At 42.3% G+C, this 25,663-nt stretch overlaps 1 protein-coding gene across 1 annotated transcript in view; it reads left to right on the top strand.

The window, feature by feature from the left end:
• Positions 1–25,663, top strand: part of DNAH5 (dynein axonemal heavy chain 5) — a 4,235,244-nt gene that overhangs the window by 3,791,414 nt on the left and 418,167 nt on the right. Inside the window, exon 70 of the mRNA XM_069613779.1 lies at positions 16,705–16,854. Coding sequence (XP_069469880.1) covers positions 16,705–16,854 — 150 coding nt within the window. The remainder of the gene's footprint in view (positions 1–16,704; positions 16,855–25,663) is intronic.

Here is a 25,663-nt window from a genome sequence, read left to right as displayed (position 1 = left end):
GCAGTGAGGAAAAAGTGGAAAACACATTTGGGGTTATTTAGTGGCCGAAAGAGGGGATGGAAAGGGTGTGGGTGTGGAATAAAAATGATATGGAGCTGTTTGTATAGGTGAAAAAGGGGCATGCAGCTGCCACCGAAACGGCGGACATCGCTTTGAACAAACAGTTTGGAAAACACATTTATGGTTATTTGGTGGCAGAAAGAGGGCCTGGAAAGGGTGGGGGAGTATAATAAAGATGATATGGAACTGTTTTTATAGGTAAAAAATGGGCATGCAGGTGCCGCCGAGTCCACAGTAAGTTTTGGTGTCCACAGACATCATTTGGATGGCAGGGGGTTCAGGGCGAATTTTGTTATGTGAAGGTGTATTGTACATACTTGTTATATGGTTTACATCTATTGTGGTGGTTGTGGCCAGTGGCCAGAAATCTTGGGGGCATGGCCACTGGCCACACACACACTAATAGTAATATGTGTGTAGTATGTGTGTGGTAATTATAAGTAATGGAGTTGGAGTATACAGTATTTGTAATATGGTAAAATTATACAATTGAAGTGTATATGGCATTTGTCATTGTAGTACAATTGTGGATAGTGCTTATGAAATATGTATTTGTTTATACTTAGCATGGTTACTTATTTGAATACAGTAATAATGCTGGAATCACTGGTTCTTTTTCTGTAAAAAAAAAACTGTATAATTTGTTAAGCAGGATAGTTTAAAAGCTTTAATTGCATACAGTTGTACATATAAATTTAATTTGTTTACTCTCATAAACAGTGCATTGTATGTACTATGTTTGGTACAACATTAGTGTGTGCTACACTCTTGTTGTGCTGACATGAAGTAATCATTGAGCTATTGTAAATAAAAAAGAAAATCCATAAAGGTTAAAACATTTTTTTTTACAATTATGTGAGTGTAAGTGTGATAGTATGTTTGTTTGAAATGTGTTGTAATTAAGGGAATGTTTAAAGTAGTTAGATACATGTTGGTGTATTCTAACTATATGAGACTTTACAAGAGGTTTTGCAGTAACAAGAACTGTGATGGCGTATTTGAAGTGTATTGCAATGAAGGGTATTTTTGTAGTAGTTGGATACCTGTTGGCGTATTCTAACTGTTTATTTTGCCACATTTTAGTGGGTACATTTCGGTTGAAGGAATATTAAGTAGGCATTTCTTAGATTTTCTGGTAACCTATGTTTTGGAGTAACATAGGTGTTGTTACATTCAAACAACCACTTCTTTTTTTGGCAAATGCAGTATAGTGGCTTGAAGTGATTGTGGCACCCATGTGGTATATTATGTCTACTGTTCTGAAGGTTTTCTTGCCAAGAGATACTTGGCCGTGTGCAAAGCTAGTGAGCTTACAGGTATTTTTGGTACCATCCACATTGTACCTTAGAAGCATTATTATGACATAATGCCTATGTGAGTTTATTTGTATGCTGGAACGATTGGATTGCAAAAAGAGCATAATATGCCATGATTTGCATTCTGCAGAAGCTGGTGGAATGGGATGGGTTCACAATTTGGTATGTATACAAATACAAATCATTCATTTGGGATGTGCTTTTGTGAAACATTGTTGCTGAGAGTGCATGTATGTTTCCACGTGTATGAAATCTGAATGATTTCATATATAGGGATGTTTTGGGTTTCCAGTACTTGTAGTAAGTACATTAGGAATTCCTGTGGAACCTCCTTTGTGTATATGGTAAATTTTACCATTCGTGCACAGTAGTCCAATTCTTGCCTTATACCTGAGACACTGCAAATCCTGTCAGGATTATTTGTGACTTTTCTATGAAAGACGAGCATTTGCAAACACAACTGGTCCGAGTTGTTTAAGTAAATGTTGTGAACAATTGGTGGCATTTGGAATAGAAGATTGATTTTTACATTTGCACAACAATTTACTCCATTTGTGTTGCTGAATTTAAATGGACGAAAGAGTTGAATCTCTGCATCCTTTGTTGGGCTTGCAGTTCTTTTTTGAGAAGAGATATTTGTCTCTTTGTCTTCTGATGGACGCGTAGTTGAGTTTGTACTAGACAGTTTTCGGAAGGACAAGCAGTTGGCTGTTCTTTCTTTAGCAGTATTGTTGGAAGATCTGTTATAGTTTTTTTTGTATTAGTTTGTGGTACAGGGCACATATCTAGATTTAGGTTGTACAGTGCACATAGCCTGTTGTATTCTAAAATGCAAGGAATTTCGGTGTTGACTTTGTTTGCATCAAAGTTAACTAGGAATAGACCAATGAGTGTACGCAGATATGAAAGTGCTATGTAACTCATACCTTCTTTAAAGACTGTGCTGCCAATCTCAATCAGTGTGTGCTCTATGGTTGGACCTTGCAATTTGTGAATAGTGACAGCATATGCAAGAGATAGAGAGAATTGTTCTCTGCGTATGTACATGTCTTCAAAAAGAAGGAAACATGTTATTGTGCAGCCTATTTTGTTTTAAGTGAATGTTGACAAACTGAATGTTATTGTCATGTGGATTTTTTTGGAAGCCAACAACTGTACCAATTGCTCCATTGTCTAAACCTTGTTCTATGTCAAAGTTAAGTTTCAGGATTACTCTGCAGTTTAGACACAGAGTCAATACTTTTTCTAATTCAGCTGTGTTGGAGATTCATTTCTCTAAGCTATTTAGTCGTGCTGTTGCTTGTTGACACATAGGTAGTTTCATGCTGTGCACTTATAGTTTGTCTGTAAAGCTGATATGCCGTATGGGTTGTATTTCTTTTTTTAACATTGTCTTATTAAATTGACTACAGCTTACAAGGGTTGGCATTAAGGACATGTCTTTTATATTTTGTTAAGTTAATTGTTCCATGACATCGGGAGCAGCTGTGTTTCTCCCATATAGCTCATGGATTAGTCTACTATTAAAGATGGATTTTCCATCTAGAAGGCGCTAGAGAGCCGTCCAAGATGGCGGCCTCCCTGTGAGCTCCGTGGAGCTCCCCTAATATCCTGAAGAATCAAAGCATCTGTGGTGTACGAATTGTCTGCTGCTGACTCCCAGCCGTCAACGAGGCGATTGCGCTCTGAGCGCGGTATTTTGCCCGCCGGTCCTCCGGGGTCTCGCCCTGTAAACCCAAAGGCAAAGAACCACCCCGCTCTCATCCCTGTGTGAGTGGAGTGCGAGCGCCGGAGAAGACCCCATGGGAGGAGAACCGCTGGCTGCGGGGCGAACCACCGACCCAAGGAAAACATCCGAACATCCCAGCGGAGCTGCGCCAGAACGCCGGATTTCTAGGGAGTCGGCGGGAGGGTGGACGCGGCGTCGCAGAAAGGCCTGCAGAGCCCGAGGAGAACGACGCAGACGGGAGGACGGCGCCGGGCGCCCAAGCTGATCACAGCGGCAGACCAGGTACGAGCGCCCCGCGCGTCCCCACACAAATCCGCCCGTGAGGCGGGGCCCACCCGAACTCCCGGTCCTCCCGAGTGACAAAAAACACATAGCCAACCGCCGGGGCGGGGAGTGTCCCCTGAGCACAGGCCCACTCGCACAGACCCCGGCACAGATCTAGACCGCACGGCCTGTGGCTGGCTAAACGGAGCAGATCACAGCGTTGCAGCGGCCCAAGAGTGAGCGCTCCCAACGGGGGACCGCAACAGGTGGCCAAATATAAAGCAGCACGCCCCAACGCCCATCTCAGCCGCGCTGCTCGGCAGACATGCGTGGCAACAGCCAGTATCAATCTGGGCCTAACTCTGCAAACACGAAAAATCAGCATAGATACTCAACACTCCTGCCATATCCAGATTCCGAGGAGCCACACCACACTGCCTGGTCCTCAAAGTGGCCCGTCCTGAACCCCCGCGGAGCCCAGCCTATAACATACTTGGCACGAAAGCTCACATACTGCTGGAAGCTCCATCATCTAGCCAAGAAAATAAACGGCCGAGGGTCCCCAGAAGGCGAAGACCCCATCCCATGGGAAACAATTAAAGACTCTGAAGCAACAACTCTAATGCGAGGCAGACACGGTGGCAACGCGGGAACATCTCAATAGTGAACCAGGCCTCATCCAGCACATCAAGGCGCCCAGTACCAGATAGGTGAGGTCGCCCAGTCAGTGCTTCCAGGCTCACCTCCTGCCACCCCCGGCCCCTGTAGAAGGCAGCATCTGCGACGACCATGGGGAAGACTGACAGATCTCAAAGAAAGCTGAACTTTGAGGGCAGCTCCACGACCAAAGCACCGTCCTCTAGCAGCAGATCACAGTCTCCTTACCAGACAATTGCTGAAGATGAGGAAGACGCCCACAACTTCGATATCAAAGAAATCCTCCTTGATCTTAAGGCAGGCATAGGAGGCATAGGGAGCAAACTCGACACACTCTCCGCCAAAGTTGATCAGCTCCAACACTGGCTGGACAAACACGCTGACAGGCTGGACACATTCGAGCAAAGAGTATCTGACCTCGACGATGGCGCAGCAACCCTGACATCCAGAGTGACTAGACTAGAAGCGCAAATGAAAATAGTAAGCGCAAAGAACGAAGATTTGGAAAGCCCCTCCCGGCGCAACAACATCAGGATAGTCGGAGTCAGAGAACAACAACTTACAACTAAAATGGAGGATCACGTGGAAAAAATATGTTCAGACCTTTTCGGTGTAGAGGTCCTGTCCAAACTATTTGTCATTGAGAGAGCTCACACAGTACCCAACTCAAGACCTATCCCAGGGGCTAATCCTCGCCCAATCATACCAAATTGCTGAACTATAAGGATCGAGACTCCATTCTTAGAGCGGCCAGAGAGAATGGAGAGCTCCAATATGATGGTGACAAGATCCAATTTTTTCCAGACTTTTCCCAGGCAGTCCAGGTGCAAAGAAGATCGTTCACAGCTGTGAAGCGCAGATTACAAGAAAATCAGATTCAATATTCCATGCTCTTCCCGGCCAAACTCTGCATCCAGAATGAGGGCAGGACCCAGTTCTTCAACACACCAGAGGAGACAAGCGATTACCTGCATCGCTCTGGCTGCAAGCCCGCCACACACAACGGAAGACCACAAAGGGGCGACAGACCGAGGAGAGATCCGCCATGAAATTTAGTCTTAAGACACCCAAAGCAGAGGCAGAAGACTTCACAAACGTTCCACAACCACCACCACAGATCAAAAACCACAACTGAAGAAGGGAGCCAGCCTCCTCTTGGAGGGCCACTTGCGCCCCAAGCACAGCAATGTTGGCTGTATTGTTAACATGGGACTGTTCATCACGGGCCAGTTGGGGGTTGCCCGTACAGGGGAGGGAAGTTAGTTTTGCAAAGCCACCACAACCCACAAACCCCCGTTCCACGACGGTAGCGCGAAGACCCGCCTATCAGGCAACAGTCAAGCCCTCTAAACTTCTCCATGGATTGCGACTCCAATCAAACCCACGAGTTCCTGCCCGGCACGACCACAATGACCTTCTCAAATGGCAATGACAATGCTTAAGGTCGCCACTTGGAACATACGAGGCGGTAACCAGCCAGCAAAAACGAGGAGGGTCCTCCAATACCTCCGAAGGCACAAAATTAACATAGCCATTCTACAAGAGACTCACCTGCTACCTTCGTCAGAGCAACACTGGGCCAAATCATGGGGATGTCACCAGTATTTTTCGTCCTATTCGTCTTACGCCAGAGGTGTCGCGATCCTAATAGACAGAAGAACCAATTTCAGCCTTATTAATTCAAAGAAAGACACCGAGGGGAGGGCCCTACTGGTGAAGGGAATAATAGCTGGGAAAGAGGTGGTAATAGTGAACTCATGTGCACCAAACACCGATGGTCCTGATAACTTCAACTGGGTAATGACCCACCTGGACATGACCAATGCTACGACCATTGTGTGGGGGGCTGACCTTAACACCCCACTCGACCCCAGGCTCGACAAATCCCATAACACATCGGGGAGCCCGTCAAAAGCCAGTGCCCAAGTCCGAGAATTTTGCCAGACCTTTGACCTATCCGACATGTGGAGAAGACACAATCAAGATAACAGAGACTATACCTTTTACTCGGCCGTGCACAACACCAGCTTCCGGATCGACTACATCCTGGCTTCATCCCACAGCCCATTCCAATGGGGAGCGTGTCAAATTTTACCAAGATCATACACTGACCACTCGATGGTCACACTAGAAGTCACCCCAGCGGGCACCTCAGTACCAGGACTCAATTGGAGGTTCAAGCCCGGTTCACTCACCGACGCCGTATTCGCGGCAGAACTGCGCCAGGAAATAACCTCTTTCCTGGAAATCAACCAGGACTCTGTCGAGTCAGCTAGTACTATCTGGGAAACGCTCAAATGCTACGTGCGGGGAATTTGCCTGGCAAAGGAAAACAGTATATTAAAACTGATCTGTCGAGAACTATCCAATAGCGAGCTTCATCTGAAATAACTAGAGCGCCAATCCTCCATAGACCCAGACCCACGCATCCAAGCCGAGCTAAAAGAAGAACTCTTGAAGTTCAAAGACACAGCGGATCGAGAATTAAAACTCCTTGGCCGCAGGCACCAGATTAGGCAGTATGGAGAGGGACAAAAACCTGGCGCACTACTGGCCTGTCTACTTACGATAGACAAAACTTCATTCCGTGTTGAACACATCAAAGACACGCAGGATCAGCTGGTGTACACAGAAGAAAAAATCTGCAATGCTTTCCGCAAATTTTATCACAACCTGTATAACTCCAAAGGCGCCTCAGACCCCAGCACAATACAAGAGTATCTCAATGACACTGAACTGTACTGGGTGAGCTCGGACCTGCGTGAACCTCTGAACGCCCCCATATCGCTTGAAGAAATTCAGGAAGCAATTAAATCCTTACCAAACACCAAAGCCCCAGGGCCCGACGGACTCAATGGGGAATTCTATAAAGCACACGCTGAAATCGTAGCCCCCCTCCTACTTCAAGTTCACGAAGAAGCGGTGGAGCGGGGCAGTCTCCCCCCCACGATGCGCGAAGCTAAAGTGATGGTGTTACATAAAGCTGGCAAACCAACAGAAGACTGCGCATCATACAGGCCGATCTCCCTAATTAATTTGGACAGCAAAATCCTAGCCAAAGTTCTGGCAACCAGTTTGCTCCCTCTAATGCCGGCCCTAGTGCTGGACGACCAGGCCGGGTTTATCCCGGGGTGCAGTACAACATAGGGCATCAGGAGGCTGTTCGGCATCATTGAGGCCCTAGATCCGACACAACAGGCAATAGCAGTGCTGCTGCACGCAGAGAAGGCGCTCGATTCAGTGGAATGGCCCTTCATGTTCGCAACACTTAGGCAGATGGGACTGGGTAATTTCTTCCTAAAGCTAGTAGCATTATTATACAACGAGACACGCTCGTACATCACACTAGGGAACACTAGATCCACGGGTATTGCCCTAGAGCGGGGAACAAGGCAAGACTGCCCACTCTCGGCCCTTATCTTTGCCCTAGTAATGGAACCCTTGGCCTCAAGGCTACGAGCTGAGCAGCGACACCGGGGGCTGAAGCTGGGCCCCCATAGATTGATTGTTTCCCTCTATGCCGACGACGTCATGTTGTTTGTTAGTGACCCCCAAACCAATCTTAACCCAGTAATGCGAGAAGTGATAAAATTTGGGCGAATGTCAGGCCTTAAAACCAACCATTCTAAATCAATAGTGTTCCCCCTGACCCCCAGCACGACAGAATTCGAAGACAATCGTGGGTTTAAATGGGAAAATTCGAAGGTGCGTTACCTGGGAATCTATATGTTCCGCAGCCACAAAGAGATATTCAAAGACAACTATGTAACTACATTACATTCCCTGCAGGAACGAATCCAGAGATGGAAGTCCCTACCACTGACACTCTGGGGCAGGACCTCCCTGACGAAAATGGTCATCTCCCTAAACTTCTCTACCTCTTCACAAACATCCCGTTACTTCTTCCTAAATCCTTTCTTTCAAAGATCAAGAGTATGATCCTAGAGTTACTATGGGCGGGGAAACCTGCGCGAGTGGGCTACAATACTCTAACACTACCAACATCAGGGGGCGGCCTGGCCCTTCCAGATATAGAAAAATATTATTGGGCTGCTCAGGATCTGTTAGTTTCTGTCATAATAAGTCACATCCCTGTTCTGCATAAGACACTAAACACAGTCCTATCCACATATGCGATATGGGAAAAGATCGCTGACGAATACGGAGTGGTCATACAATTCTCTCCCCTGCTACCAATAAAGTTTATACCCGGTATCCCCCTCACAAACAAAAAAGTGTTCTTGATATGCATAGATAAATTAAGGATCCAATCTCTCGGAGATCTCTTCCCGGAGGGCACCTTCCTAACCCCTCAAATGGCCAAGGACAGAGGAGGTAATACCTCCGTGGACGTGTTCCTCTACTTTAGACTTCGCCATACACTGCAGGGGATGTTTCCCACATTCCCCAAACAACCCCCTACGTGGGATCTGTTACACAGTGTGATCCAAACGCAGGGAGAAGGTAGACTAGTATCAACTCTGTACAAATCCCTGTTAAGAGACACTCGGAAACTTAACCCTAAAGTGCAGCGAAGGTGGGAACTGGCTATTCAAGAACCGATTCCTGAAGAAGACTGGGCCTATATCCTTCATCAAACTCAAAAGGTCGCATTAAACACGCGCTATAAGCTAATTCACTTTAACTTTGTACACCAAACATACTATACCCCAGTCAAGAAAAACAAACATCACCCAGAGGCACCAGCCCATTGCGAAAGATGTGCATGTGCCGGAGCAGATTTCCTCCACCTGGCTTGGGGCTGCCCAGGTGTTCACCGCTTCTGGACCTCCGTTATACAAACTATGTCTGATATTATAGGTGAGCAAGTGACCCCCCTGCCACTGGGACCGCTCCTCGGTCTCACTAAATATCTGCAGCCGATGTCACGCAGGCTGGCAGCGCTCCTCATGGTTTTAGCAAGAAGAAGAATTGCAATGTCATGGGGCCGCAGCCCACTCCCCAAGATTGAAGACTGGAAAAGGGATATAACATACTGCCAAGACATGGACACTGAATTTATCCGAGCATTGCCTCTACATGCGCGGACTCCAGATATCTGCGGACCATACATAACATATCTGCTTAACAGTACCGATCATACGAACCAGGGCAATCCAAGCCCCTAAAAAGAAAGGGCCGAAAGGTCACAGCAACACAACAACAACGTTGGAGTCAGCCCATCAAATTTAATCAAAGAGAGGAGACAACAAACGATACAGTGGACACAAGGGACATGGGGCGGTCGGGGAGTTTTTGTTTTACAAGAGAACCTTGTTGGTGCAATGTTTACTTGATGAATGTAAAAGTTTCAAAAATAAATATTGAAAAAAAAAACGAACAAAAAATGGATTTTCCATCTTTAGTAAGAGACCATCTCTAATGCTTTTTCAAATGTTAGCATAGGTCAGGTCTGCAGAATGACGCATGTTTTGAGTTTGTTCTTTGTAGTGAAAATGTTGCCAGAGATCTACATTTCCAATGCTGCCAAGTGTGTTACATCATTCTTTGTGTCCTAATGTTTTGAAAATAGGTTGCCCTTGTACTGATGTTAACTGCAGGAGGTCTCCGAAAACAATAACGTGTTTTTCTCCAAAGAGTTCTTTGTAGTTGATTTTTAGGACTTCATGCATTCTGAGGTGAATTAAAGCTAACATGAGGTTGGAAACCATGCTTACTTCATCTGTCAGGAGAACTTTCATTTGTTTCAGAATTCTGCGTACTTCAGTAGCAGCTTCTGCTGATAATTTGTAGTATTCTAACTTGTTTTGGTATTCCACTGGGAGGAGAAATAGTTGATGTAAAGTTGGACCTCCTATGTTGAAGCCAGCTAAACTTGTAGGTGCTGTTACAACAGCTGAAAGGTTATTTGTTAAGTTTTGTAGAAATGTGCTGAATATTTTAGTTAAGAATGTTTTACCAGAACCAGTTTCATCACTTTCATACAGGAGCAGAGGTTTATCATTTTTACAGCTACAAGTTTTTAGTTTCATGTTTAAAACCATGTTCGATTTCTTCAGTGACTTCCAGATGAATTGTGAGTTGATCATCCTTTAGCTGTGATTTGAGCACTGACAAGTCTTCTTCAGAATGTTTAGATTGTTTAGATTGATACCTGGTATTTTCTACCTCAGTCATTGCTAGTTCTGCTTCATTTAGAATGAGTGGTTCTCCAAGTGGCTCTTAGCTGTAAGGGAAGGTTGAATGCCCTCAGGAGTGTCTGTATTTAGTTGAGTTTCAATTTCTTCAGCTTCTTTGCATTCATTGTCCAAGATTTATTTGTATTGTTTGAAATAGGCATTTGTTATAATGCTTTCATTTGCTTTGAATGCAGCTTCAAATAAGTCCTAGTTACCTAATCATTCTTCTTCTTTTCTCCAAGGTTTAAAAAGTTACAGTAGGGCCATGTAATAAAGTTCTCTCTTGTGGAGAGTTAAATGATAACTTTATATGATTAATTAGGATGGGTTTGGTAGGTTTCACCAGCCTTCCTCCACAAGTTGAATATTTGCCAGTTCTCTCATCTGGTGTGACATTGTAGGAGTAGTTTTAGGCTATGCCGTACAGGCACGTGTTTTGCAAAGCAGTACTTCTGTTTGGGTAGTATGTGTCCATTACATTTTTTTTTTAAAATGTCCTGGCTGTTGGGATAATGTGTGGCTATTGTTTCTATCTCTTGGTAGGTTTGTAGTACTCTTTTTCGGAATGAAGCTGAACCAAGGTTTAGCCAGAAAATGTGTTCAGATTTGCTCTATAATGCTGTACCTGTTAAACCCTCTGCAGCTTCGCAGCACCTGCATTCTCAATGGGAGAACATTTTTATACCCTAGCTGTACAATGTGTGTGATAGTGTTTTGTCAGATAATATGACAACCCAGAGGTCTTTTAGCTCTGTTTTCTCAGCTTTGGTGAGATAGGCTGTGACATATCTTGCAAATGCAGTGGAACTGTCTGCAGTGTGTAGTGTATGTCTATGTTTTCATTCCACAAGAAGGCAATGATTACGTTGTAATCATTGATGTACTTGCATGCTTTGTCCTTTTTAATGTTGTATGTGTTTTAGGAGATTTGCCCTTTAAACTGTGTCTGACAGAAGACATCAAGGTATTTACTTGTCCTTTTTTGCAAACTGGTCTAGGGAAGCCAAAGCGGCATTTGGTACAGTATTTACCTTTGTTTTTACATCTACATCGGCACTATTTGCCACACTTGTTTTTGGAAGCATAAGATTTGTGTACGTAGGTCTCTGCGTAGTTTCTCTAGGAATGTTGCAGGTAATGTATTTTTCAATAAACTGTAAAACAGTGGCATCAATATCATGGCCAAACTTGGGGGCATATTTTATCCACAAAAGCATGTGAATGTGTGGTGCTCCTCTGGATTGATATTGTTTTCTCCAAAAGAAGTATTGCAGTTCTCCAAGCGCAGGGGTAGTTTTATTGCAGATAAAGTGATGGTGAAAGTACCTTCATACAATGACAAAGTTAAGCGAACAAAGTTCTCCTGGTGTTTTTATATCTATTCCATCTTGATTTTGGTTTCAGTGCGTAAGAAGTTGTGCAAGTCATCCAATGCATACTCTGCACAACTTAAAGTAACAGACCATGTGGGTGAGCCTAGGTTCCTTAGCATACAACGTACATCAGCGTGACGTTGGAACCAGTATTCTTTTGTACCACGCATGTTTGCCAAGAGATTTGTGATACTTGACTGCAAAACTTCATCTTTGTATTTTATCTTTTGAGACAGCTAGGTAGCAGACATGTTCAAAATATGAGAGCCTGTTTTTAATGTGTTTACAGCTCCATAACATAGAGTTGCTAGTTCACTTTCGAACAGGAGGTGGAAATGTATTCTACATTTTGTCTGAATCTGGTGTCTTCAGAATACATTCATAAAGAGTGATATTCTGATGCACTAATTTGTATGGATCTTTCATCATATGTTCCTCCTTTTGCTGCTCATTGAGGATCCTTTGGCTTGATGCATTTGATATGTTTCTAATGCATCTTCAGTGGTGTTTTTGGAGTGTAGTGGGTGAATTGTATACTGGTCTAAAATGTTTGCTGCAGTAACAGGATCTTCTGGTTCAATTTGGCCAGTTGCTGGTGAATCTTGAATTATTTGGGTGGTTTCACTTAGGCTTTCCTCTATGTTTACCTCTTTGTAATATTCATTGTTTTCTTTCAGATATTACAGGGCTTGTCTAACTTTAAGTTGACTAGTTTTTGCCAAATTCTTTTGTGTTTTGTTGGTACACCATTAACTATCACAACCAAAGATTGATCTATTAGCCGCTGTACTCCTAGAGTTTTTACATTTTCTTTAAGACCTAAGGGCAAATATACTACTTTGCAGAAGGAAAGGGTGAGCACAACTAAATGTAAAGGTAGGTTAATATAAGTTCACAATTATAATTGTGAAGATTCAGAGGAGCAGCCTGTGCGAAGTCCAGAGACACCTGGACTCAATATGTACCACAAACAAAACAAATGAGTGAAACACCCAGCTAAACAGTTGCTCTCATACTGTGGTCCTGTCGGGGTTACTTGAAACTTAGTAATGATATCACTAACGTTCCTCCAATGTGTCTTAATAGTATCTTCCGTTTCAATTGTCGTAAGTATTCAACAAGTACTTCAATGTAAAGTAAGTAATTACTTTTCTGAACAGAACCAAAGGCCAGCTGTGGCCTAAAGTTAAATGAGAGAGCTCTAATTCCAATGCATTTCGGAGTATTATACAAAAAATCATGTACAGGTACCAACGTGAGTGTATGCATAATGATGTAACAGTCAACGTAAAAAACATCACAAGACATCAAAGGAAGGTGGCATATACATACCAAGATGGGTTTTCAAAAAACATGGCATTCAAAGGGAGAAAAAAAGAAAAAAAAAAAGCAAAACATTCAGGTAAACATTCAAGCGATTGTAAAAATGTAATCTAATTTCTGTGTGTAATTCAGCCATGAGCATTTACCTTAAAAGTATTGCCCATTGTTCAGATGAACTAAACGCAAATATTATTTGCAGGTATGAAAGTTTCTCTGCTTAATGTCCTAAAGGCAAAAAGTACAAATTGCTATAAATCTGTTCTCCAACCTTTGTAATTAGGGACTGGATGTAATGTAAAGGTATCTACGTACAGAGGCCATTTGTGTATTTAAACAACGCTCTAACTGCAACTGAACTGTCTCCGACATGTGATTCAAAAGTTAGTATGTATAATCAAAGCATACAGAACACTGTATCATTATGTGCGGTCAGATTTCTAAACCGTATAATCTGATGTTTTGTCACGCAAGCTTTAAATGAAAATTGAAAGTGTTCTTCAATGGACTAAATACCAATGAGCAGAATCCTACCTATAGAGATGAACCTGAGTTCAAAGAATTTAAAGCCAAGAGTCATTTTATGCCACCAATTTCTATCCCCATAAACTAATGAAACAAGGCAGAAGATCTGAATTGGATTAATCACAACACACACAAATTCTTACTGAACCAACCCCCGGAGGATTCCCAACTTTTACATGCTACTGAAAGTCCATAAAGATGCCCTAAACCACCCCGTAGGCCCATAGTGGCTGGTATGAATAGCATTTTACAACCCTTAGGAAAATATGTGTACTTTTTCTTACAACCCCTCATTCAACAAACAACAATGAGCATTAAAGACACAACTCATTTTCTACAACTTCTAAGATCCACCATATTCAACCGCAACTTCAGTCTATTCACAGCTGATGTCAAAAGCCTATATACATCTATACCTCATGACCTGGGTCAAGATGCCACTGAATGAATGCTCCTTAAAACAACAGAAATTGGGGGTCATAAGGAATTTATTTTGATATTATTGCAATTTATTCCAGAGAATGTGTACTTTCAATTTAAAGACAAATTCTTTCTCTAAATCTCAGATACAGCTATGGGGGCTAGGATGGCACCAACATACGCCAACAGTTTCATGTTTAAATTCAAAACTGACCATGTCTTCATGCACACAGAAGGGAAAATGAATATACAACTGTGGATCAGAATTATAGACGATATCTTCTGTATTTGGTATGGTACAGCTACTGAACTCAGTGAATTTTTTGGTTACCTTAACAATATTGATTCAAGGATCCAGTTCACACACGAAAGCTCTACAACTGAGATCCACTCTCTTGATGTCAAGATTAGGATTGATGAAGATGGATATATTACCAACCTGTACAGAAAAGCGTCTGATAGGAGCAATTTATTACATCAACTCAGTTTTCACCAGCCAAGTTTGATTCAGAATTTGCCATTTAGTCAACTACTACGCGTGAAAAGAATAGTAAGTGATCCAGAATATTATATGAAAGAACATACTGAGATGTGCAAGAAATTCCTAGCACAAGGCTACAAGCACACTGACATAGAGAAAGCCACTGCAAGGATTAACCCAATGGACCGTGAGACCCTACTATCTACCACCAAGGTGGCAAAGGACACCTCACCGCTGGTATTTGTATCCAAGTTTTCAGTGCAAAGTCATCGGATTAAAAACATCATACACAAAAATTGTCAAATACTCATCTGTTTAAATAACCCCCCGTATTTGCCTACCAAAGAAGTAGGAACCTCAAGATGAATTGGCCTCTACTAAACCACCAACAAAGAGTCCTATCACATCACATGTTGGTACATTTTCTTGTCTACATTGTGCAAACTGCAGCTTTATAAGTAAAGGCGAGACTATCAACCATCCTCGTACAGGCCAGAAGATTAAACCCAAGAACTTTGCAACATGTGACAGCACCAACATCATTTATGCAATCAGATGTCCGTGTGGTTTATACTACACAGGTAAATCAAAATGTATGGCCAAAACGAGATGGAATAAATACAGATCATGTATATGTAATTCCAACATGAACTCATCAGTAGCCAGACATTGGCTAGAAAAGAGACACAATCTTTCTCAGATTAGATTCCAAATCTTGGAGGTGGTGAACATGACCACCACACATGAAGACATTAATCTGAAACTTGACAGAAGAGAAACATTCTGGATTGACCTCCTTGGAACCCTCAGCCCACATGGCATAAATGAAGAAATCAATTTTCTCTGTTACATTTAAGGTTTTCTATTCAGCAAAAGCAAGACTTTATGTAAATGCATCTAATTTATTGAGATAACACCAATGTACTTTTTCTCTTTTCGTAATCGTACGGTGCCCCAAACAAAACAGTCCGCCAGGTTAAAATTAATATTTTGAATCATGTATAATAATTTGATTTGCAACTCTGCATAAACATCAGTATAATCCACTGAGAAGCAATTTACATTGAAGCTATGTTACTAGATATATGTGATTAGTGCATGTTGTGAATTTCATTTTACATTTTGGCATACGGGTGGTCTGCACGTCCTGATCTCTGCCTCTGGGCTGAGATTGGGACGTGAGGCGCCTGTACCTTTTACACACCCAAGGTTGTGCAATTTTCAGGCGTCTATCCAGACGCCATGGCTACGATACTTAAATAGCTGACAGAGCGCTGCATGCATGCTCTCCATTCCTGCAAGGCTATGTGACTCAGCAGAGGTCTATTCAGCAGAGGTAAACTCAAAGCTTGCGTGACAAAACATCAGATTATTAGGTTTAGAAATCTGACCGCACATAATGATACAGTGTTCTGTATTCTTTTATTCATACAGACTAACTTTGAACCACGTGTGGGAGACAGTTCAGTTGCAGTTAGAGCGTTGTTTAAATACATGCATGGGCTCTATACTTAGATACCTTTACATTACATCCAGTCCCTAATTGCAAAGGTTGGCAAACAGATTTATAGCAGTTTGTACTTTTTGCCTTTAGGACATTGAGCAGAGAACCTTTCATACCTACAAAGAATATTTGTTTTTAGTTAATCTTAACAACGGGCAATACTTTTAAGGTAAATGCTCATGACTGAATTACACACAGAAATTAGATTACATTTTTACAATCGCTTGAATGTTTAACTGAATGTTTTGCTTTTTCTTTCTTTTTTCTCCCTTTGAACGCCATGTTGACTGTTACTTCATTATGCATACACTCACGTTGGTACCTGTACATGATTTTTTGTATAATAGAGGGCTTGGCCCTGATGAAGGAGTTTGAATACTCCGAAATGCATTGGCATTAGAGCTCCCTCATTTACCTATAGGCCACAGCTGGCCTTTGCTCCTGTTCAGAAGTGTAATTACTTACTTTACATTGGAGTACTTTTTGAATGCTTTCAACAAACAAAGTCACTACTTTCCAGTGATAACTTTCTCCTCCCATGTTATACTCCCATCCAATACCACCCCCAGGGTTAAGATCGGGCAGCGGCTGCTGTTCCTGGCCACATAGGACAAGACTTTAGGCTGGGATTTTGTAATGACTCTGCAGGATACATCACAGTAGGATTGCCACATTAATTTGTGTCACAGGTTTTACCTTTGTCAGTCAAATGAACGTGTCACCCCATATCTTTCTTATTTTTTAGTTACCTTTTATTTCAGATTGGTAAGCATGATGAAAGTTTATATTCCACAATCTTGATGTAGACATTACAAAGTGTATACAATGTATAAGTTCGGTGATGGTGTTTTGTATACTTTCATGTTTATTTTCACTGCTAATGCTACGACATTTACCATTCGGTGTTGCTTTTAGATCACACGAAATGAGAAGCAATGGAAAATCTGGTTTGACAGAGAAGCCCCTGAAGAGGAGATTGTTCCTAGTGGTTATGATCAAACACTGGACTGCTTCCGACGCTTGCTTTTAATTAGATCCTGGTGTCCAGATAGAACCATTGCTCAGGTAACTGTAACCTGTGAGGGTGAAGGTAAATATTTAAGAGCATATTTGTCTTGAGCTTGTATGCAAATTGTAATTGAAATACATCATGTTGTCAAATCCTGAATATAGAAAGAAAGTATAGACAAGTATTTACAGCTTGACTAGCGTTTGCTACATGGAAAATTATATGGTTCTAATTAAGCTGTTTTGACACTCAGCTGTTAGTGCCTGTGAAAAAGCTCACTTCTTTCACAGGTAATATGCCTGCTTGCTTCAGTAATTGTGTTTCATTGTCATAAAACTCTAATAATGTGGAAGGAGTCACTGGTCTTGTGGAGGGTGAAGAGAGAATTGAAGAGTTGGAGAAGAAAGAAATGGCTTAACTCCCTGTACCCGGGTTTCCACAGCATCTGGACTGAGGCATGCACTTATATAAATGAATCAAAACTTCTTTAAAGTATCCTTTACTCATTATTGGTAGATTGGCATAACCATGCGTCATGGGAAGACACAGTGCCTGCCGACCTTTATCAGGACCTGATTTATCTTTGGGCCCCACTGTTAACAGTTTGCTTCAATGCTATTTTAGAGTCTGGTCGATTTCCCGTATCGTGGAAACTTTTAATAATCTTCCCTATTTTTACAGAGGGTGATCGAGGGAGCCCACACTCGTATAGGCCGATTTCGCTGTTTTATACAACATTTAAAATCTTTGACAGAGTGCTGTTGGGGCGATTGGAAGCTTGCATCTCTGCTCATTCCATTTTGTCGGACATACAGTTTAGATTTAGACCTGGGGTTGGTGATGCTGATCAGGCCCTAAATCTCTAATTGCAGGTGGCGCACACAGTTTACATCAAGGGTGAAGCTATCTTTCTGGCGTTCATGGACCTGAGCACTGCATTCAATAAAGAAAACTGGATGGAACTGTGTCCAATTCTCGGGTGCATGAACTGCCCAAGGGAGATATTGTCAGTACCTCAGGCAATCCACAGGGGAATCAGGTCTGTGTGCGTCATGGTATTCAGGGCAATGTACAGACTTTTGTTAGGATGAACTTGGGTTTCGCCACGGTTGTGTCTTGCCCCGTTTCTTTTTACTCTTTATATTAAATGGTTTGCACAAAGCCCTGGTGGACTCCCAGGTCAGTTATCCCAGAGTGGGTAGCAGGGCTTTTCCGATCCTGGCCTACGCAGCTAATACTGTTCTCATTGTCTCACTACTAAAGCACTGCAAAAGCTGATTAAAGTATATGCATATGTTATGAGTGCCTTGGATATCAAGATAAACCCCTCAAAATATGCAGCAATGGCCGGTGCAAAGGGTAAAACGGTGGTGAAAATTAACCACATGGTATGTAATGATGGGGCAGTTATTCCAAAGGTCCAGGAATTTGAGGAATGTGATTTTCTTCTGTGGCATCTGGCTTAGCCCACATTCATAATCAGAAAATCAAGATGAGTCAACCGTTGGGTGGATTATCACATTTTATTGCTATGTGTCAAGGTCAACAACTCCACATGATTTTAAAGGTTTATGATGCACAGACCAAGGCGGCGACAAATTATGATGCATCATTATGGGGTCACGCAGATTTGTCAGTATTGCAGACCCTGGAGGATACATTCTTTAAAAGGTTAGTGGGCCTCGCGGGGTCAGCCCCCAGTTTTGCAGTCCATGAAGAACTTGGCCTTGGCTTTCTTGAAGACGATTGGCTTTTTGCCCCACTTTTTCATTGGCTGTGTATTTGCTCCAATTTTAACGTAGTTGTAACCAAATTTATCATTAATACACTTTTAGCCAGGGATGACTGGCAAAAAATTCTTTTGTTATCCTTTATTATCATGCAACTGTCCCAGATGAATGCAACAGCAATTTTTCCGCCCTACACTTTGCTGTCCATTGCACAATGAAATCTTCCTAAGAAATCTTTCAGATTTATGGTTAATGAACAGCGTAAGTCCAGAGAACTCCGGATCAATGCTAACAGATTGCACGCAACCGTTAGGAGTGTGAACTCTATACAGCAATATCTTATTATAAGCCATAGAAAGTCTGATCGTTGGTTGATTATACAAGCTCACTTTAACAGCTTAATGCTGAGATCGAACACTGCTGGCTGGAAAGCTTTCTCAGACGCATCGTGCTGTCCATTGTGTGTGGATGCAGTGAAGGTTCTCATGCACATGGTGATGTTTTGTCCCGCCTATGGTCACATTAGGCAAGTTACACTTCTCCCTCTGCTCAGGCAGATGAATTGTAGAAAATGTCATCCAGCTTTATATCATCTCCATTTAGCTAATTCGCCGTGTGTGGCTTGAGCCTTGCTAACATTTTTTTTTTAAATGCTATGATTGTGAAGAAATTTGTGGTTGATGCTCTACCTTGAATCGATGTGTTTTTCCTGGGTCTTTGCATGAACACATTTTAAAATTTTTAATTGATGTCATGAAACTATTACTAGTTTATGTACTATGTGAATCATTTATCTCACTTTTTATGGCATTTTATTGTGTGTGTATATGTGTTTGTTTAATTATTCGAGGCTTCAACGATTATCGAACTTCTATTTTAACACTACAACTTCCTCACACTATACATTCAATATTTTAATTTACTCAGTTGCCTTATTATAGAAAGATTCTTGATTCATCAATAAGAATTGAATGCATTAAAAAAGCACTCACTAAAATGAGTTCATGAAATGTCCCCTGGGAGTATTCCGAAGAGGGAGAAGCAGACCAAAGTGTACAAATAATTTCAGGGATGCCATGTAGAAATACTAGGGAATTAACACCCCCAAGGCCAGAATCGCAGGCTTTCATGGATACGGCTCTAACGCAGAATTAATTGAGGAACTCCTTCAATGGGGCTCATTGGAACAAGATTGAGACCAACTCCCGGGTCCAATGGCCGAGATTCCCCAAGATGTAGAATCTACAAACCAAAGTTAGTTGAATAAAATAAAGGGGAAACAAGAAAAAATGAAGAAAAAAACGATATGACAAATTTGAAGAAAAAGAAAGTTAAGGGGAAGAAACAAGATAAGTGCCTCAGAACCCTACCACTAGCAAAGAATACACTGTTCACAAAACATAGTTAATGCAAGAAACAACCCTTGTCAAAAGAAGGTCTGAAAATAGCCCCGATATTCTGAACAAATGACAATGCAAGGGTGGCCAAGGGCTGTAGAGAATCTACTTCACAGCATTCATTTATAGGTATTGATGGATCTGTACTCTGTTTGAACGATAATGAATTTCCATCGGGGAGCCTGTCGATCTCCGGTATAGCTAGACCAGGAGTTTTACAAGTGGAAACTGAAAGGGAACTCTCTGTTTTAAACTATGAGAATGGAAATGCTCCCAAAGCCTGAATCGAAATATATGGCTGTTAGCTATGTTAAAAGAACATAAACCTGACAGCTGATCAGTCCAGGACTTGCAGAATTCTCGGCAGGCCGGGGAGTCAGATCACATCAAACGGAAGGGTGTTTGATCAAGGGGAAGGAGATCCACTCAACTTGGGGACCATCCCTCGAGTGGGGATGAAGAACGATACCCTAGACAAAAATCAGCAGCAAGAAGTTTCTCCTCCATTTACCCACATACATAGTAATAATTCCCAGGGCCCCTCTACGAAATCTGATCTAGCTACTAAAAAGGCAGCATTGCCTATGGAGAATTACACAAACTGGAAGGAATCACATCTAGCTAAATTGATGGCAACTGGAACATTAAGGGGAGAATCAACAGCCAGAGAGGCACCAAGTACCATAAAGAATTTTTGGACGACCCAAAAGCAGGCTATATAGATACATGGAAGAGACATTTCCGTTCCCTAAGCCTACTCCCTCTCCATGGAGACATACAGGATTGCAAGAACTTCAGGAATGCTTCATTATAGACGCTATTTTTGAAGACAGGGACTTAAAATTCATAAACAGACCTAGAATTCTGGCAATCCTGCATGATATTCCGGGTCTAGAAAAACTATGCCCCTGCAATATTGACCAGGTGGAATTCTGCAATGCAGAGAAATGGGACGTCTCAAAAATTACTGTCTGTTCTAGGCTTATGAGAGAAAAAATCTTGCACTACATTGGCAAATTACGCCAACAAGGTTTTGCTATTTGTGACATTATTGAACCCCCAACTGGCCCTTGTGAAAGAACATTTTCCGTAAATTGTGGTGAAACCCACAATCAGGCCTTTTTAGAAAAACAAAATAATCGAGGACTCTGGGGAAAAGATAAGTGTTAAGAAGAAGACTACACGGCACATAGTTTTATTATTTGATTTATTCGCAAGATATATAGTAACAAGACCCCCAGCGCAGCCAGAGCATCCAGAGACAACACAGAACCTTTTAAACTGATAACTATGGAATTCTCTAAAAGTAAACAAGAACACTCTGACATCATCGGAACTGCAGTCAGAGAAACTTAATGTGACATCATCTAATTCCATCCAAGTCACATTACAACACATCTCCCCCTTTCATATATACATACACACAAACGATTATACACCACTCCTTCTTATCATCGCAATTCTGTTCTTGTTCCACACCTGATCACCCAACACCCGTACTGCTCCCTTCAAAACAGCAACCACTATCACGGACTCAGAATATAAAGAATCTCCCTTTTTCTTAACCACAGCTTTCCTGATCCTTACCCAATCACCACACTCTACTCGTAACTCCTTCGTGCCTCTCCTTTCATTCTCATGCATTACCCATTTCTCTTTCTTTTTTTTTAACATCCTCCTCACCTCATCCACAACCAAATCAGACTCTCTACTTCTACCCAACCACGGAGGACTCACTACAGGATTTGGCTTACATCCTCTCATCAATTCAAATGGACACAACCCAGTGGTAGTATGTGGACCCATGCGCAAAGCCCACAACCTATTCTGGATAGCCACCTTCTTGTCATATCCGCATTCTTGAGCCATGCAAATACTCTCCATTACACACCTATTGATTCTCTCGACCACCCCATTAGTCTCCGGATGGTAAAGCGCAGACTTCTTGTGCTGTACTCCACATTTCTTTAAATATTTGACAAAACATCCTCTGGTAAATTGTGTACCATTATCAGTCAGGATACTTTCCGGCATACCTTCCCTCGCAAATATATCTTGAAGCACATCCACCATACTCTCCCCTCAAATTTCTCTCACCACTTTGAATTCACACAATCTCGAAAATAAATCCATGACCAATACCACAAACTTACCCCTACCATAGCCCAAATCAACAGGACCCAGAATGTCCATGGCCAAATCACACCATACCTCTGAGGGAACACCCACATCTACTTTAGGTTGCTTCCTTGAAGCCTTTACCAATTTTAACACAAATCAGACATTCATTCAATCATCTTTCGATATCTCTGTCGAAACCCGGCCACCAAGAATCACATCTCAAAACTCCTTTGGTCTTGGAAATTCCTATATGGCCACCATGGGCTAAATAAATAACTTTAGATCGAATACCCTCAGGAACCACTGCCCGTTCCCACCTAAATAAAATACCGTCTGATACAGACATCCCATCCCTCACATCCCAAAACAGCTTCTCCCTTTCCAACAAATCAACCCTTTTAGGCCACACCGATGACATAACATAAGTCATTACCCAACTCATCACCACATCTTTCTTCATTTCCTCAAGCCACTCCTCCTTCAAAACAATACCATTGGAATTGACAAACACCATCTCCATGTCACCATCCTCAACCACATCACATGACGATACTTTAAGTCTCGACAAACTGTCCGCCAAAATATTCTCCTTTCCTGGAAACACTTCCATTTTGAATCGATGACACTGCATCCTGGTGACGCATCCAGCCACCCTGCGTGAAACTTTGTCCAAACCTTATCCTCAAAAATCACCTTGAGTGGCTTATGGTCCGTCCAAATAATAAAGTCAGTTCCCCACACAAAGTTTCTGAACCTCTTTACCGCCCATTAACAAGCTAAAGGTTCTTTCTCTAACACAGAATACCATACTTCTGCACCTCTTAATCCTCGAGACGCATGCACTATCACTTCTTCAGTCCCATCGTCACATATCTGTGATAACACAGCACCAACACCCCCATCACTCGCATCCACCGTAATGACTGTAGTTCTCCTTGTGTCAAAACAACCTAACGGCTATGCTAAATTTATCTCATCCTTTATCCTTTGAAATTCCCTTTCACATCCCTCATTCCATACAAACTCAGCACCTTTCTTCAACACCTTTCTCATCTCTACAACCTTGACAGCATAATTCTCCACATTTTTTTGATAGAATTCAGTCATGCCAAGAAATGATCGTAATTCAATTTTATTTGGCGGTCTATTCACCTCTTTTATCGAGTCCACCAAACTCCCTTTCGGTTTCACACCTTCACTAGACACTTCATGTCCTAAATACTCTACTTTGGACACACCAAATTGACATTTTTCCTCTCTCAACGTGATTCCCTTCTCCTCGAATATCCTCAATACGGTGTCCAACACTTTATCTTGCTCCTCCACCGTCTCGCCACAGACCAAGACATCGTCTTGAAAACAGAAAATTCCTCTCACTCCTTTCAATAACCGATCCATCACCTTTTGAAAGACTGATGAAGCAGATACCAAACCAAATGGCATCTTCTTGAACTGCTACACTTTTTCATGCGTGATAAACGCCGTCAACTTTTGACATCCTTCTTCTAACTCCACTTGGTGGTAAGCCGACGCCATGTCCAGCTTGGTAAACACCTTACCACGCCCAACACTTTCCAACATCACTCCCATGTTTGGTAACGCATGTCTATCTACTAGTACACACTTGTTGAGCTCACGTAAGTCAATGCATAATCTCAGCTCACCAGACCCCTTTTCCCCAACCACTACTGGTGATGTCCACTCCCCTCCTCCTGCCTTTTCAATCACTCCCATCTGCAATAATTTCTCCAATTCTTTCTTAACACCATCTCTCAGGGCCAAGGGAGCAGGCCTTAGCTTGACAGCTATGGGTGCACTTCCCTTTTTTACAATTATCTGATGCTGGACCCCTTTTATCTTACCCACACCCTTCCTGAAAACTTTGGGATGATTCACAGCAGGTGAACACGCCACCTGTAACACTTGTTCTTCCTCATTGGGATCAAGCCTTATCTTTAGATTCCTCTGCTCTCTCCATCCCAACAACGTGAGTCCCTTCTTAGTGACATATATTTTTCCTTCACAGTGGCGGCCTTTGAATTCAAACTTTCCCATAACATAACCCAACATTTCTATCCTGTCTTGGTTATATGCCCCATGGTTAATATCTGGTTTCAACAAGTTTCATATTTCACCCTTCACCTCCTTTTCAAACACTTCTCTTGAAATTAATGTGATTTTAGACCCTCAATCAGCCATCATGCGCATCTCATTCCCATTCACTCTCACTGTGGCATACGGATGCTCACATTTATCCTCATCCTCATTATTCCACACCACATTTATGGTATTGACAATAACATTCTGCAGCGGTAGTGTTACTTCTTCATCCACCGATCTCGCTTCATCTTCTTCATTGACATACAATACCCTTCTTTGATTAAACTGACCCATCTGATAGTTCTTGCAACAGTTTGCAAAATGTCCCTTTCTCTTGCATTTTGCTCGCACATTGGAAACAGTCTTTTCTCCTTTTTCTCTGGTAACCTCCTTGTCTCTTTTTGTCTTCCACAACTACGCGTGTTGCTTGTCTGTCCTTACCTTTTTTCTTACTCTTGGAATCAATCACATTTAATATTTCCGCTTTCCCTTCCTTTGACTCGTTAGTATCTTTCCTCGCCAATTTTGCCACACAAACCAATGAATGTTCCACACGTCTTGCTATGTCCAATACCTCGTCGAGGGTGGGTTCATCCCTCAACCATAACTCTTCACGAATTTTGTTTGAATTGCAATGGGTCATACATTGGTCCCTTATATGCTCATCGAATGACCCTTGGAACTCACATGACAAAGCCAAATGCCGTAGGGCAGTCACATACTCTTCCACTGACTCCCCTTGATCTATCTTGCACTCGCATACGGAAATTGAAGCGCTCTAATATCGTACTTGTTTTGGGATTGAAGTGTAAATCCAATTTACAGAGGGCCGCTTCAAATTAATTTGCAGAATCACCACTTCCGTCTCCCATTGGCTGTGGAAGTGTTTCAAAGATCCTTTGCCCTTCATACCCTAGAAAATGCAATAATAGCACAAGTTTCCTCTCACTGGAATATGAATTGCCACCAGCCGCTTTGACATAATGCATGAAACCTTTACACCACTGAGCCCACAATAATTTCGCAGTACCTGGAGTGGGCATGAACACCGGAGGGCCGGCTATACCCGGCATAGCCCTCTTGGTTCACTTGTGACTCCTCTAAGTCTTCCTTTAAATCTTTGAAGAATCTTTCTCTTCTCCTTGACAGAATGGTAGAATCTGTTTTCTCTGGACAGTTTCTCTCTTTGCTAGCCAATGTTCAACTGTATTGCTAATGAAAGCACTTCTTCAGGTTCTAGGTGTTCTAGGTACCTTGCATTCAAACAAAACTCTCATATGTCTCTGGTCCCTTTGTATATATCTGGCCAAATTGTGCCTGCCTGCCTGCTCTGTGCTCTTCGCACCTTCAATTCCTGAGTCTGTGCGCCATATCTTTAAACTGCGTTTCTCCTTGGCCAAATTCCATACTAAATACCTGCTGGTAGTGATTTCACTCCCTTTCCTTCTTATGTTTAATGTGCCCCTCCCTTTTCTTCTCTTCCTTCCTCCTTCGGTAGTTGTTACTACTTGTCTGTA

This window comes from Ambystoma mexicanum, chromosome 5p (assembly GCF_040938575.1).
Source record: "Ambystoma mexicanum isolate Mex_15411 chromosome 5p, UKY_AmexF1_1, whole genome shotgun sequence".
Lineage (NCBI taxonomy): Eukaryota > Metazoa > Chordata > Amphibia > Caudata > Ambystomatidae > Ambystoma > Ambystoma mexicanum.
The sequence above is the reverse complement of the archived record's forward strand: the minus strand, read 5'-3'. Positions and strand labels throughout refer to the sequence as shown.